The sequence below is a fragment of the Chelmon rostratus genome, chromosome 7 (genome assembly GCF_017976325.1).
Source record: "Chelmon rostratus isolate fCheRos1 chromosome 7, fCheRos1.pri, whole genome shotgun sequence".
Taxonomy (NCBI): domain Eukaryota; kingdom Metazoa; phylum Chordata; class Actinopteri; order Chaetodontiformes; family Chaetodontidae; genus Chelmon; species Chelmon rostratus.
Window position 1 is genome coordinate 23,970,309 of NC_055664.1, and position 16,982 is coordinate 23,987,290.

Below are 16,982 nucleotides of genomic sequence, written 5' to 3' on the forward strand. Positions count from 1 at the left end.
ATGTGCAATATTCTACAGAATTACAGTTTGCCTGACAAATGTATGAAATTCTACCATATAAATTGGGGGAATTCTTGTAATCCTGCTTCAGGCATATTGCAGGCCTTTGGTATATGGTGTAAAATCAACTAATAACTTGATTTGCCTTCAGAAAAAAGTGGAAACCAAACATTTTGATGTCACATACGTTTACGAGGCACTTTATCACGCGCATTTGCTGCATGAGGCGTATGATGGCGTAAAACTGGCCCTTTGAGCTGTCTCGTTTTTTGAGCTGTTTTCCTATTTGTTTTTTTTACTGAGATGAGATCACCTGTCAATTATTAATTTCGTAAAAGGCTAGTTATGGCTTCAAGCTCTGCAATAGAAATCAATTATGTCAATTCAGGAATCCTAATAATGCACCAACCAGAATCAGGCCCATCTTGTTTGTATCGCAAGGAGAAGTCTGATAAGTGTAATTATTACCTGAACATATGCAGCAATAACTTCCAGGCACATTAGTGTTTTCCCAAACGGAGAAGCTAATCCAAAACTTCAATTCATTATGAATTTAACCTATTTTCTGTCATCATCAGTCAGCCAACTTTATCTTTCTGTAAAACGTGCAAATTCACTGCCATCTTATTAAAATGGATTCATAATCTTAAACTCAATTTTATTGTTTTAGTTTGAGCCTTGCCTTAATGTGACCATCCACATGATGTCCACATATGCCCACGAGTAATGTTCTGCATGCAAGGACTTGGCAAAGACCTTCCACACACACACACACACACACACACACACACACACCCACGCATATATGGATATGTACTATTTTTCACTATTTTTTGTAGTTTTTATATTCATAATGTTTATTGTTTTGTTCTTGTTCTATAACAGCACTAGACAGTATTTTCTACAATAACTTCATTGTGATTTAGTACATTTTCTGGAAATTTGAGTGAAAAATTATTTATAGATAACATATCCAGATGGGACCGAGTCAAATACCTGAACAATACCGAAGAACAGTCCTGCTTATTGATTTGCAACATTGCCTGCAGTGTTCTACAGCAAAAAAATATATATTTATTAAACAGCAAAATCACTGATGTTTGACAGTTTAATTTATCTTTATTTAAAGCACATTATGCTGTACTGTATATAGTCATGTCACCCAACCCCAGCCAGTCTGTCAGCCAATATTCACTCCATATTTCATCATGTTACATTGTAAAAACACCACTTCAGGACTTAATTTCCTTTGGTGACAAAGACGTTGAATGTCTAATACTGTCAGTGACACAAAGGCAGGACTAACACTGCCTTGCCACAGTCTTAGAAGTTAGATCCAAACCAAAAGCAGTAGGCAAGAGGGCAGATTTAATCAGTGATGGCAGAGCTTAAATACTGCCAGTCAGTTAGAAAAAAATCAAAAAGGGCATCAAACCTCCTTTCATGGGTTAAGCAGCTCTAAAGCCTTTGTATCGCGCAGCATTTCCAGGACAACTTGAGTTTGACCAGTGAACGCTTGTGTTGCACACTGTAAACATGGCCGCTACAGCTAAGCAAAAGGACATCATTAGGGGGACAGAGTTGGATTGCTGGAAGGGGAATTGATAACACTCATGCAATTCAAAAGCTATAAATATCTAATTAAGGTACCTTGTTGGTGCCTTGTTGGTACCTTAATTGTACCTTGTAGGGAAATATAACTCATTATATAATGGAACATTATTTGTATGAGGTTTGGCATAATAAGCTTTTTTATAAATCTATTTTTCCCTCCCTTTGCCATCCTTAGTTCCTCATAACAGTACTTTAGTTATTATTATGACTTGCTGTTCTAGTCGAAGCAACATGAAAACTCATGGTTTATTTTCACTCAGAACTACTTTACACAGTACACACTGTTCATGATTCATTATGATTGCTTACCCTGTAAAAAGTTTGTTTTTCCGTAGCAGTTACTTAAGGATTGCATGCAGTGTTAACATTAACATTATGCAGGCATTTATAACAAGGTCCTGAAGATGTGACAGTTTCCAGAACTGATTTTCAGTCCATAAATTGCGTCAAATTGTCAAGAATGCTGAGATATAACTGACCATTTTAATGTGCACAACACACAGAAGTTTTTGTGTTGATTTTGCAGTGGCCTGGTGCTGGTTTAATCAAGGTTACCAGTGGATCTCGTGTGCATAATGACATACCTGCTGCCTTCAGATGGCTCCAGAGAGAGTTAATCAGCTGAAAGTGAAGGCCTTCATACATGAAATCTGTTGTGGCTGACAGATGCTGGTAAAAATCAGACATATATCTTTTCCAATCTGTACAATTAGATATCTGCTGATTGAAGAATGTACCTGTTTAATGAAAGTGAAGCATACAAGCATTTCATTTATAAAAGGGGTCTGTCTGATTTTGGAGTTGCAAATGTGCTACACCAATTAGTGATGGAAATAGCACAAAACTCACATGTGAATTGTCTGTTGTCAACTCGGTCTGAGCAGGCAGGCCTTGGACACCAAAATTGATTTGCGCTATTGGTTTGCCAGTGACACTGGGGGGAGTATCACAGGCGAGTGTTGCAGGGGAGGAACAAAACCCATTGCCTACACAAAAGTAGAGCTGTGACCTCCACATGCAAATACAGTAAGAGCAGTTGTCAAACAGCTGAAAGTATGACAAAAGCTTTAAACATGCTATCGCATCTTGGAGTGGATCCCACTCCACCTACACAGGATGACAAAATTGGTGCGAGGAGGAGCAAATTACGCAACATTTTACTGATCTGCCAAAGACAAACTGCCAACCTTTCACACAACCATGTGTGATTCTTACTACACAGCTGCCCAAGTCAACATGGTAACACAGTATTACAGTTTTATTTTTTTTCTTGTTCGCCTTGGCATCATTGTAGAATATTAACGTGAATTTTTAGCATTAGCATTGAATAAAAATGCTGGTATCTTGACTACGTTAATCCTGCATGCAGAACATCCGGCTCTATGATAAAAAGGAGATTCAACACAATCTGCATTTACAACAAGAGTAGCGGTGTGGTGATGACACACCGAGACTCATGTGAGTCATTCCTGTGCGTCCTGTATGCTTTGTATGCCACATGGCATCAGTTGATGGTACCGGACAGGCGCCGAGATGTTTGTTTTTTCCTCAATGTTAATCTGCAAATACACTGCATTTTTTATAGATACTGCCCGCAGCTGTAGTCCTTGAGCAAACAGATAATTCCTCTTGTCACTGTGGAGTCACACATCTGCTTCACCTTGCTCAGTATTGTGGGTGTGCAGGATAAGGTAGTCATAGATCTTATTTACCATGTTGTGTATTGGAAGCATGACAACTTTTATCTCCTTGGGCATATCTGAATTTCTATGTATAGCTTCAGAATTTAAAGCAGTTAGAGGCAAAATCAGAAAGATTAGCTAGGTTTGGAGAGACAAAGAGAGAGAGAACTAAAGATCAGGACTCGCCGGATGAAAGATGTTGACTCTTCTTATTTGATTTTCTTTTCTCTCAATTACATTCCCCCTCTAAATTATATTCTCTATTTACATGATTTCATTCTCTCTCTCATAGCCCGAGAAGCCTTCTCAAATAACAGCATTTTTAAACATAAATTGTCATGTGTGCTTTCATACAGTGCTAATGACGGATTCTGCCTCTCTCTCATGCACAAACTTGATCATTGTGATCAGGCTCATAGCTTCCAGTCCATGATTCTCTGTAAGAGTCCCTACATTATGTGAGTGTACACTCACATAATGTAGGAACAATCCTGCAGACGTCTCTTCTTGCCTGCACTCATTAGTCAACACATATACACACAATGAGGCACGCAACCATGCACAGATTGATCACATTAAAATAACACGGAGAGGTTGCCAGACATCTTTGCACAAGGTGTATCCACAAATCGCTTTGAAGTTTGTAATTATTTATTGGTTTTACTGCTGAAACAGTCAATTGTTTCATTAATTGATTAGTTGATTGACAGTAAATGAATAAGAAATATTGAATGAATTGGTTGATGAAAATGAGCTTTTTAAATGTGAGAATTCTCTGTTTTTCTATAATTGTAAATTGAATATCTTTTGGGGTTAGTCAGACAAAATAAGCAATTTGGACAACTCACCTTGTGTCACCTTGAGATTGTGATCAGCACTTTTCACTTTTTTGTGACATTTATTAGACCAAATGATTAATGGAAGCAGTCTTTTAGTTTTTTTGCATACATGTACAGCTTAAACAAGACATTCCCATCAACTTCCAGGGAATGTTTTTCATTGCCCATAGCAGGAGAAATTACCCTGCAACCAAATGAACTCATGTTCTCTCTCTGCAACAGCCAGTTCATTTGTCATGTTAAAGTTTTTGAGCACAACACAGAACACCTACTTGCTTATTTATTGTAAGTTGCAGGGTTGTAAAAAATATTGATGCGTAGCCGCCCACATTCGCATGTTTCAGCTTCTGTCTCTCATCCTAGTACCACATACTGTTAGCGTTTTTCCCCTGAAAATAAATGTCATACTTTGAACTAGGGCTTTGATGATTGCTGCCTGAGCCACTTTTGTTATGTTTTACAACTTGCACTGTTGAACTAATATACTTATAAAGTGATTTTTAGATAAACCTCATCCGAATGAATCTAATTAAATATTGAATTGTAAAGTAATTAAATTGTTGCACATTTTGATTACCTTTAATGCAGTTGTTAGTGGTCTGTGTTTGCTGTCAGGCCAAACCAGACAATAACTAGCTTCCCTAAGCTGCCAGGAACTGAAGTTGTAGCACTTGGTCCAGGACCTCCTAAGTAAAGGTCCCCTTTTGCTGCTATAATGTAGTGAGTGAAGGCAAAGGCAATCAACTCTGGCAGCCAGAGAAACTTTTCTGGCCACTTTGAGCTATGGTCTCTGGCCTGCAGAAGCCCTGTGCATGAAGTTAGGTGCATGGGGCTTGGGCACGAATTGCACAAGCCGGCATTAATTAAACACAGCAAGACAGTAAAACCTCTGTGTGAAAACTAATGGCTGCTGAGCATGACTACCTTGACCTCATTTAGGTTATGACTTTGACCATTTTTAGAGGACTTTAATCTTTTCTTGCCTCGTTGATTAATTCTCTCTTTGAGGAAAATGCTGTAATATTCGGTCAGAGACTCGCAGCTCATTTTTGTCTTCCATGTCAAGAACTTTCGTCTCGCCTCTGGACTGTCATACCGGCGAATAATAGCTCAATGAGAGGTACTCCGTTCAGCCGCAAAGTGTTGTTGTTTATTTGACACGCGCTAAATGTAGTGTCTTAGATATGTCCGAGGGATTCTGGGAATGGCTTCTAATGATTTGTTTTTCAGCATCTCTTCCTCTCCCGGTTGTACATTGCTGTATAGTCAAGCAAAACAGTGTCACTGCCATTAACCCACAGCATGGCTACCTTGCCTCTGCACCCATTACCTGCACCTACATTAGAGGATTGAGAGAGAAAACAAGTATGTAGTGTGAAGCATATATAAAGCACAAACTGTGACTCTCAGGGGCAGTGGACATTTGCTTGTGTAGGGCTGTGGCTGATATGTTAGTATCACTAATTGTTTCCTAATTAGATGTGAGTCACTGAGCCATATTTTAATACTCTTCAGGGATCATTACAGAGTGAGAGGAAATTTATCTCTCCTGATGGATGACAGTAGAGTCAGCAGGAATTTCAACGTCAAGACCGACGGACTGATGGGAAGATGGGAGAGCACCAAATTGATGGCTTTGTTCGCTGCAGTCACGTTACTGAAGTAGTCCGTAGCGTGGGGCAGTGCTGCATCAAAAGTTAATCACACATTAACAGGAACTCATGGCAAGAAATTGTATGATATTTGTATGTAAGAATTACGGTAGCATACTGTATTGCTAAATGACGAGAGGCTATAGATAATCACAACTGTGAATCATTGGTATTCTGCTGTTAAGGTGAATGGCCGCTCTAATCCCTGTGGTGTTTTATATTACTGACAAGTAGGAAAGCTGAATACAGAAGAAATAGGAAGGATTGGTTCAGGTTGGATTCATTTCTTGGTGGTCAGGGGTTATATGTATCTCCACAGGAGGGGGTATTAACAACTCCTCCATATCTGGGAGCATATTATTCATGTGCCTGCTGCACAGTATACAAAATTGAACCTGCTTTTGTATTTTTTATAATTTGGAGAAGTGTAGTTATGTTAAATTGTGTTATCTTGAAAGAATTTCAAGTTTCTAGAATTTGTGTGTGGCATTTTTAGTTGTAAAGCAGCTGTTTCTGACTTGACATGCACTTGTACTGGATATAGGCTGTGCTCTGATGTAAGCATACACCCTTACTGATCAGCTGTGGGGGGGAGTTTTGTTTGTTTGTTTGTTTTGTTTAAGGATTTGAGCATTGCAGCCTGTAATTGTTCTCCTTTTTTGCATTTAACATCCCAAAAAGGTGTTTTGTTGTTTTTATTTCTCTAAACCAGTGCCAGGCATTTGCCTTTTTGTTTTCTGTCTGAAATTCATTTCAGTTGTTCGCAATGTTCCTCCCAGCTGGGGTGAGGTGGCGGAGACAAAGGCAGATGTGTCCCTGTGTTTTGTTTTTTTTTTGTTTTTTTTTTAAGTGTCAGAGTTAAGTCTTGCTTGTGTGTGTGTGTGTGTGTGTGTGTTCTGCTCCTATGTGATGTTGCCTGTGTTTGGGTGTGTTTCATTTCCCCCCCATGTGTTGTCTCTGTTTGTGGTCCACAGGTCCTCCGCTGCATTGTTCATCCGCCTCCTCCTCCCCCGTTGAGCAGCTCCCATACCCTCCCCCTTCCATTGCAGCCAATGAGAGCCAGGGAGGGTTGCTAGGTAACTGTGCGGCTCAGCCAGCCCAGGACTCTGACTCTGAGGATGAGTTTGGCCCCAATTCATTCTTAGTTAAAACTGGCTCAGGGAACGTGTATGCTCCTGCCACTGCAACTGCTGATGGTGAGTTGGTTTTCAAACTACTGTTGCTTTCTGGAGGTTAGCCATCCCCTGCTCCTGGATGTGTTGTGTTATAGGTCATGCAGATGGCTATGGGCAAGAATATGTCCCTTTTTTTCTGAGCACCATGAGAGAGAGCTGAAACTTTGAGTCGATATGTAGCCTCAGGAAATGCACAGAACTCTCTGAAACAAGGTCTGGAAAGTTCAGAGTCTCACTCAAAGAGATGGACGATTTTGGTTCAGTAGGAGATATTTGTCACAGATACTTCTCTTCAGTTTCAATGCGTGCTGGTGGGAGTAACCATCTACAATCCCTGTATAGAATTTTCAGAAACAACAGCCTGCACGAATCCTCTGCACCTCAGACAGCAAATAAGCAAGAATTGAAGACAGTTACTTGATGCCAGGTGTAATGTAATCCCTGCTGTATCATCATATACTATATAACTGCCAGGACTGACTCCTTCCAAGTTTTATTAAAAACAGTGCTGGTCCCATACTTTAGATTTAAATTTTGATAACAGCTCAAACTCAAACAGTGCTTCTTGATTTAGATTAGGTTTGAAAATTCCCAATGTGGTTTCTCATTAATAAATGTCAGCCTCTCATCCCTCTTGTCTCCTGCTGTTGACTTAACACTCATTCAGACTGACAGAATGACATTTGCACTCAAACTGCAAACATAGTGCTGACATGTTGACAAAACTTCAGTGACTGTAAAACGTGTACAGTAGATTTACTGAGTAGCAGTCAAAGTGTGTTACACATTGTATCAGCAGTTAACTTACTCTTTAAATCATTGTGAAGATTTTATTTGGAGTGTCACAATGGGCACTGATGAATTGTCTATGGCAGATAATATAGTCTGAATGGTTAAAATTGTTTTGTAGAGTTGATATAATAGTATTTGTTTGTTGCTGTATAACCACTATAGATTCGTAGATTTTACTGTATTTATTACTTGCTTGAAAGGCCTTGATTCTCTCTTAGTTCATTGTTATTTACACGAACACTCATTGAGAAGCATATGAAAAATGTATGGACATAAGAACATTTCGAGTAACCTCAGGAAGCCAGATTTAATATTGTGATCACAAAATATCACATTTAAAAGTGTAGTGTAGTTATATGTTCTTAACATTGCTGTCATTCAGACTCAGTGATTTATGCCTTATATCTCCCATAGGTCATCAATTTGCACGCTGAATAGGCTTTTTTTTTTTTTTTTTGGATATGTGAATGTTGATGCCTTTGAACTGCAGCAGCTCCTTGCTTATCCCACTGGCATGACAAACACAGAACAAAATAAAATGGTCTAAATAATTGATCAAGCTTCCAAGTTAACTATCCGAAGGGTTGAATTGCATCAAACTCCAAAGTGCCCCAGCTGCCTACTCAGAAAGCCGAGAGAATGAGTTATTAATCCTGTCGCAAATCTCCCCCTAATTCCACAGTAGCAACATGCTGGTCACCCAGCAGTGACATGACTGTGCTGAAGGGGACATGGGTGGGGGGAATGGCCTTTACCATGGCAGATTTGTCTCATAACAATGACACTGATTTGCATAGGTACAGCATTTAGGTTGGCCTCGGGCTGTCAGTAAGGGGTAGGAGAGGACTGAGGAGGAATATCTCCAGCTCTAGTTGCTACCTTAGTCATCCACAGGCTTTGTAAGATTCCTTTTAATTTGCATAGTACATCATGTTTCTGTGTTTCTCTTGCTAGTGGGTGCTTTTCCCACGTTTCATACTTTTCCTATGTACTTTTGACAGTGATGCTCTTGTCCATTCTGAGGACCTTTCACCTCTTTTTATTTACATTTGAATAAGTTGATATTTATGCAAAATAATCTTTTCTTTGAGATTCTTTTTTGGAATTCCTCATTGTTTAATCACAGAAAATCTTTGACAGTGAGGAGCCAATTACAATCAGAGAGAGCGCAGAAAAGAGCCTCCACTGTTTGTTCATTTAAACCACCTAGTGAGTCGTGTCAGCCTGCTCCATGCCTTCTCGCTCATTTTCCACATCACATCCAATTACTTTATAAGCTTGCCGATTTTGTTTATTAAAATCTGGAATTTTTGTTTAAAATTTATTTTACTCTTTTACTCCAGTGAGCAACATAATGCCCTCCCATTGACTTTTCTTTGTAGCAGCTGCTTGATTTTAATGAAAACGGGATTTCAAGTACAGTTGAGTCAGAAAAAAGACCAATTTGCATGACTAATCCAGATTTTAGTTAGATTTTTGTCTTGTACTTTTAGTATCTGGCCAGCCCTGTTTTGTATGTAGATTTTCCCTAAGGAGTGATATCTGATGGTTCTCTATATAAAATATTTCCAGCCCCCAAAGCTTTTGTGGAAAATAATATATGTAACTAAATAACTCTATAAATCCAGGCTGGTTTCACCATTTCAGGGAATGAAATGACTTCATTAAAACTTGTTCAAGGTGTAGTGACACTTTTCCCTTCAGCTACATAAACCTCATCTTCTCAAGGTGACAAACCGAGAGTGAGCCAAATGGTTATGCAGAGAGTGGCATGCAGAACAGGGTTATGGACACAGAACTGCATAGCCAATACGATTAAACCAAAGATCAAGAGTTTCCTGAGTTGCCTAATCAAATTTATGGAAAAGGAATTCTAATGATTTCTGTTTTATGCAGAGGTTGGAATTGTAGTGGAAGAAAATACTTCATGTTGCCAAATGTAATCTGGAATTGAGTATGCATCTCAGGTTTTCGGTGGGAATTACATGAGCAAAAAAGGTAATTTAAAAGCCACCATGGTAAAAATGACTGGAATATCAAATTAGATCTCTTTGACATGCAGGTCAGTAATTTAAGAAATATTCACATTCAGATTTGACATGGTGCAGGAAATATTTATTTTTTTTACTGTCAGTAAACAACGACAGAAAACTGTGTATGGCTAAAATAAGTGGCTTGCAGTGTATTTGTTGCACTGGAAAACAGGTGCCTTTTTTCACTTCAGATTAGATTTGCTCAAGGTCATCTTTGAGCCCACATACAGGACTTAAAATGTTCTGCTGGATTTTGAACAAGTAAACGCTCTCAGCAGCATATCGTTATTCACATTAGTAGCCTCTAAGGCTGCCGTGTTTATTTTTTTTTTTCGGGACCCTGTTTTCATTTGCAAGAACACTGAGCCAGGGTTTCTGTAAAGCTGACGAGGCTGCTCACTGAAGCCTGCAGTCCTTTTGTGAAGCATGTGTTTCGCTGTGGCCCTCAGCTTTCTCTGAGGGGCTTCTTCCTGGGGAGACTGCCAGTGGGAGCCCGCTGCCACGCTGAGCAGCAAGATCTGAGACGCTGCAACCTCCCAGTATTAGCATCTCTTAATGCAAAGCAGCATGGGGTAGGCCAGTGTTGGCTTAAGTGCAGCCGGGCTCCCTGGTAAAAGGGCCAGCACACCACCACCTCACAGCTGACCAAGCAGGAATGCTGAGCCGGGTAGAATGCTTGGGGATGTAGTTGTGTGTGAATTCAAATAAGTCTTCATTTGAACTGCTTAATCATCCCTTGTGCCTGCAAGGACGGGGGGGGAAATGTGGTTAAAAGAGGTCATCCCAGAAAGTAATTCATCCACAGACACCATGAGGAATGAAAGTATCTGAGGCTAAATAATAATTTAATGAGTAGCACATGGCACTTGCATGCCATGCCCCTGTTTTTCAGTTTCAGTTTTTGTGAGATTCCAGTTTCGAGTTGACATATCAAAAGGAATTGGCTTCTCTTGGTCGTGAGTTATCAATGAACTGGAGCCAACAGACAATTTGTCCAGTTCCATTCAACTTGCTGTTTGTCAACTCACAGGGACCATGGATAATGCATTTTGCATACCTACATATCTTCTTGTCATTGACATAAATTGAGATGCATCACTTTCATTCCATGATAATTGCAGACCATCTGTGCCCTTTTACAAAATCTTCAACCTCTTGATGGATATGCAGCAGAGTGACATACAGAACAGAGCATACATAACCACTTGTCTTGTTCTCGCTAAGGCAGCTCAAAGAATGACAGAAAATCTATTTGATCTCAGAAAGGGAGAGAGAAACATATGCCAGGACTAGTCCTAATGGATTAGATTGCAAACTGTGGTAAACCTCATTTTGAAAAAAAAAAGAACAAGATATAAAAAGCTATATATATTATTTCATTTGTTTTGTCTGATAAATAGATTTTTTTCATTATGTTCTTTATATAAATTGTTTATGTTTCTATGTTTGAGTTTGCTTTTGCAAGGGCTTGTATTACCATTTTGCCCCACATGTGCACAGAACATATCATATGAAACTGTTTTTCTAGTTGCTTGCCTGATTTGGCGTCCTCAGTGAAAGTTGGTGGCAGGATGTTATATGCCTATACAACAACAGGGGTTTTCCTCCAGTTAGTAATGAAGTTGAACTTATGTTTGGATTCAAGAAGGTATTTTCCCCTCATTCCCACAGAGAGAGCCAGTGGAGAGCTGAGTGTTATACCCACCATGTGCTGTTTGTGGTACCTGTTACCTCTCAAATGAGTCCAGGAAAGACAGCTAGTATTCCCACGTGGCTCCTTCCTTCAGACTTTTCTAATGGTGTAGGAAACAGCAGGGCCAGCAGAGAGAACCAGCTTCAGGGAGTCAGGAGTGCAGCTTCAATGGCTTCATGATAAATTCTATTTGTGTTTTTATAGACAAATGCTACTCAACTGGAAATTCAGCTCCTGTGATTAGCCATAGGGGCTGCAGCAGTAAGCAAGATTCAACGATTTATCGGAGCGCTAGATAGTTTTTGATTAATTCTGTATTGAATGGCTCACACCTCGGTGCGCTGATCGGGTGTCCAGGGCATGTCATATCACTTTATTTCATCAGGTGTGACCATTAGTGCTCCGGATTTTAACCACTGTCCTTGTTCAGAAATAGACCTTCTCCCTGGACAATGGACAGTTTGGCAAATTAAGTTGGAACCCTGTGTTCCTGCATGTGCAACCAAATGTGGCAAAAAAGATTCCACTGACACGTTTTGCATGTGTAATGTCAACAAGTGCAGGTATTTTTTAAAGGTTTTGAATATTGCTACATATCAAACTTTATACATTTTAATTAATTACTGACAATTTTAATTTGACATTGATTGGTGGAAGAGCATACCAAGAGTACAAGTTTACAGTTACTGCAGACTTACAAACAGGTATCAAATAAATGACTTTACTGTTTGAACAGCACAAAGCATGCATGCAGATTATTTGACGTAGTTTACATTAATTGCTCCTGACAACTGAAGTGCTGCTCTCTCTACCATCTGGTCCCCACATTTCCACTGAAATATGTATCCAATAAAGGAAAGGCTGTTTTTTGCATTTAGATTTACTGCTACAGTGCAGTGTGTTGTTGTTGTTTTTTTTTCATTGCTACTGTTACTGCTGATTTTAGTCAGGCGAGGCATCCACCAGCTGATGTGGAGGGTGAGATTAACAGCAACACCTCTGAATTGTGGGAATATTACTGACAAGTCAATGTCTGGGTGCTATTCTAAAAAAAATGCAGCCCAAGAAACAGGATTTGTTTTTCACTAACCCACTAATTACAATTTTCTGCACATCTCTTGTGCGAGATAAGTGGTAATATTTTTGTATAACTGAGCTGGTGTTTGCTGAAATCACTGACAAAAGAAGAGTTACTCATAAAAAAGCGCAAACCTGCGTAAACTCTCATGGCTGCACATTCTACAAAAGGGCTATTGGCCAAGGAGAGTACTGCACACCTGCACCAATAAAGGAGGCATGGCAATCCCTCAGATGAATCACATTAATTACCATGTTTATGACATTTGAATTATTTATATTTTGTGGGATTTGTTGATTTATATCACTTTTGGAGAAAACTCAGCACACTCTTCCCATTAATCCACACTGCAATCTGCATATAATAAATGAATTTAATAGTACACGCATGCACGCACGCACGCACGCACGCACGCACACATACACACACACACACACACACATACATACATAAAGAACAAATCCTGGATTCCAAATCCTCAAAAAAATACTAACTTGTTCCTTAATCCATTTAAATATTTTAATTCTTTTAAATATCCTGTTTTTTCATGAAAACTCTGGAAAGTTTGTATTAGCTTTAATTTTAGAGTGTAGTTATATGATACTTCACAAGCTGCACGGTTGCTTCCCAGCAATTATACCATCTTACCATTACACAGACATTCCTGCTATCTCTCAGGGTGGAGGGTGAAGTCCTAGCTAATGAAGTGGATTTGCCATAATTACTTGTCTAGAATAGCATCAGGAGGCCTTAACCAGTGCATACATCTGTTAGGAAGAAAAATGAAAAACCCACATTCCCAGAATGAATGGCTATCTTTAGGCCTCTGTTTTGAATGCCATGTGAAAGTTTAGCTATTGTACCAAAGTCCCCCTTCTCTGTCTCTCTGATAACAAATGAATCTCCCTTTCTTGCCAATTTCGTTGTGCAAGGCAGGTCAATAGAAAACCATTAATTTTTTCTGTCCTTTGGATAGTAGTGAATAATTGTTGCTGAATCGCCACATCTGTGGGGGTCGTGTTGCCCTGTGCTTTGTCTCATCAACTGTCTTGTTTTTTGTCTTTCTATTTATTTCCAGGAAAATAACAGTGACTTCTTGCCTGGCTGTTGAAGGGTTATTGGTTGGACAAGGACAAACATACATACAGTCAGGCAGTGAATTTTAACCATGATGAAGTGCTTTTCTAGTTCCCTTTCTGTAGAACGTGGTCTACAATGCATTAAAATGGTGATGGCTTTTAAGTAGGCATGTGAAGTAGGCAAGTTAAGCAACACTTCTATATCGACTGTAAACCATTTCGAGGGCACTGCATGTACAAGATTCTTTTAAATAGTTCATAATACTGCATGGCTACTGACACATTATAACAGAACAGTGGGCTGTTTTTTAATTCGACGTAATAATAAAACTCATAATAAACATTTGAATTTCCAGCAGAGCAGAACATAAAGCATAAAAACTTGACTTAATTCCGGTACACTGGGAAATTAGATTAAAATCTAGATTATATTGTAATCTAATATTTATGAACATTATGTTACAACCAATGTGAGAGGACAACATTGTGTTTGTGTGTGTGTGTACGTGTGTGTGTGTGTGTGTGTGTGTGTGTGTGTGTGTGTGTGTGTGTGTGTGTGTGTGTGTGCACTCATGCGTAGTATAGATGTGTTTACAAAAGTGATTTGGTCTTTAAACAACCACTTCCAGTTATGGTGCTTTTCAATGCAGAGAGTAATGTTAGGAATAACTAACAGTGTATTGTTAGCCCACGCAGTGGACTTGCTGTCAATAATGCTTTTGTGAAGCTTACAGTATAAAATTACATATATTGATTCATTTCTGTAGCCGTTTTGAGGCCATAGCATGACTCTTTAGATGTATTGCAAGTATGGTCCTCAGGAAAAAAAAAGTTACCTCGTGTCAGAAAAATTAATTTCTTGTTGCCCCACTTTTGCTTGATCGTCGTAGGAAGTAAAGTATTTGTTTACCGAGCAGTAAACGCATTCCAGAGCAGTGATGCATTTGTCCTTGTGATATGTTTCAGTGCGTATGTCTGTGCTGTCCCTGTATCGAATTAGCATAACCTTATTAATGGCTTTGGGGATCAGGTACATTACTGAGCAGGAGGGAGGTCATCAACAACTGTGTGCTTTTACCTCACACTAGTCTATTGTTCATCAGGGCCGTGGTGTGCGTCTCTCTCAGTGGCTCAGCTAATTGCGAGGGCAGCATTGTGCAAAAGTGCTCAGTATGGAACCATCTGTCAGTGCAACAGATGCGTGTTATAGCTCTCTCTCCAAAATGAAAAAGAAATAAAACAATTTCTGTTGGTGTTTTTTTCCTATGCAGAATGTAAAACATGTGGCAGTGAGCCAGGTTCCTTTATTCTTGAGGCTATGAAATGTACAGAATGTAAATACAAATTTAAAAATATGGATTAAAAAAACACTATAAATGTGAGTATGTGTAGAGTTGGCAAGCCTCCTGTAAAGCACATGCATGTTGAAAGCCTTGCAGGAAGGGACTTGAGGACTAAATGCAGCACACTACATTTTTGTCTTGTTTTTTCTCGCTGAACCGTTCGTTAGCACATCACCTGTGAACACAATGGGCTCTCTCTCCACTTTCCTAAAATACCTCAATACTCAAGCTTAATGCTGCTTTGTTCTCAGCACCGCCAGTTTTGCTGCTCAACAGTTTATCAATCTGCCTTGATTGACACGTGTTGAACAGCTTCATGTTCTTGACCCCTAAAAAATCTGAAATGACTCTAAGCTTTTTGACTGACTGGAGTAAGTGTCGCTTTAATGAAGGAGCTGATTATCCAAAATAAGCCTTCTGTGTGTCTATATTCCACTCTCTCTCTGCTCTAAATTGGCAATTTAGTGTTGTGGATATCTGTGAAATAAAGGAGGCTTGCTGCTATAAAGGAAAGCCACTCTTTCACTCTGTGTAAAGCCAGGAGTTCATTGATTGATGAATGGCTTAGCAGATGTGGAAATAAATGGATACAGAGTGCACAAGGACATTGGTCTTTTATCTTGTAAAGTGCAGAGCGTATCAAGTGCATATACTGTACAGCTGGACCGCTGGATACAATCTCTTGGTCTAGACTTCATATTTTATAGTTTGAAATTTTTTCATGTAGAGTGACAACAGAGCTGACAAAAGACCGAAAGGAAAGCTCTGGAACAGTACATGACCGCAGTCCACTTCTAATAATGTTAACCACTGCAAATCTGAAAATGACGTGTATCTGATAATGGCTGATTGTTAGAAAACAGATAATGTTAGCTAATAGCTAAAAGCTAATAGTAATGGCTAACTTACTGGAATTGGTTCCACATCTTACATTTGTGTCTGTTGTGTTGTTTGTTGTTGTGCCTGTGTCTGCTGTGGCAGTAGTGAAATATTTTATCCAAGACAGAGCGAAACAGCTTTATAAAAAGACTACACATGCTCAAACATCAGTCTCTGGCTAAATAAATGTAAAAAAAAAAAAAAAAAAGCCCAAAGAGTTGGTCAGTTTCAAGAAGAGGCCAGCTCGTCTGTTTACACAGGAGCCAGTGTCTGGTCTGAGTAAGCAGTCCCAGGTCTCTGCGGGAGGCAGAGAGTACACTCTGTTAGAGACCGGTTGGGAGAAATAATGAGCAGAAGAGGGACTTAAGAGTGGTTCATGTAGGAGCTTTGCAGGTCTTCAGTGAAAGAGGGCTCCTGGTGAAACTATGGCTAATCATTCATCAATCAGGATGTTGAGGCTCAGGGAGCTAAAATAACACCATGAGACTGTTCTTACACCGCGAACAACCACACACACTTTCACAAATCTTTTGGAATTTGAATCTTCAGTGGATCTGCAGCAGTTGAACAAAATGTCAAACTAACTATAAATGAGGATGCCTCATATTGTGCTTTCAGAGATTTAAAAGTGCTGCTAAAGGACATTAAATCAGTATAATTGTTACTCTTTTAAAATGTCTGTCACCTGTTTCATTTCTTTCCTCTTTCGCTTTTCAGACGGAGCCTTTCAAAACCACTCTCGGCTGAGGACGCCTCCTCTACCACTCTCCCACTCCCACTCGCCCAATCATCAGCACCATGCAGCCTCCATTAACTCCTTGAACAGAGGTAACTACACGCCGCGGAGCAACCCAAGTCCCGCGCCCACAGACAGCTCTGTTCCCCCTGAGGGGCCGGCCAGTGGTCAAGACTCCGGCAGCGCACAGGACAACTGGCTACTCAACAGCAACATCCCCCTGGAAACAAGGTACTGTGGAGCTCGTGTTCCGGACAGAGTATAGAGATGTTGGCATCTGTAAGAGTGAGCTTGAGCTGGTGCCGTTGAACACAGGTTTTCATGCTGTCTGCTCAATATTAAATTGCCACAGTGCTAACATGGAGCAAAGCAATAAAGTGGAATCTA

General features: G+C 39.7%; 1 protein-coding gene across 5 annotated transcripts in view; it reads left to right on the forward strand.

Annotated features, from left to right (window-relative positions):
- Positions 1-16,982, forward strand: part of tenm4 (teneurin transmembrane protein 4) — a 113,292-nt gene that overhangs the window by 15,469 nt on the left and 80,841 nt on the right. For 2 of the 5 annotated variants that reach the window (XM_041940107.1, XM_041940108.1), the window contains exons 3-4: positions 6,762-6,983; positions 16,577-16,826. In XM_041940107.1, coding sequence (XP_041796041.1) covers positions 6,762-6,983; positions 16,577-16,826 — 472 coding nt within the window. The remainder of the gene's footprint in view (positions 1-6,761; positions 6,984-16,576; positions 16,827-16,982) is intronic. The other 3 variants (XM_041940110.1, XM_041940111.1, XM_041940109.1) reach the window with 2 other exon arrangements.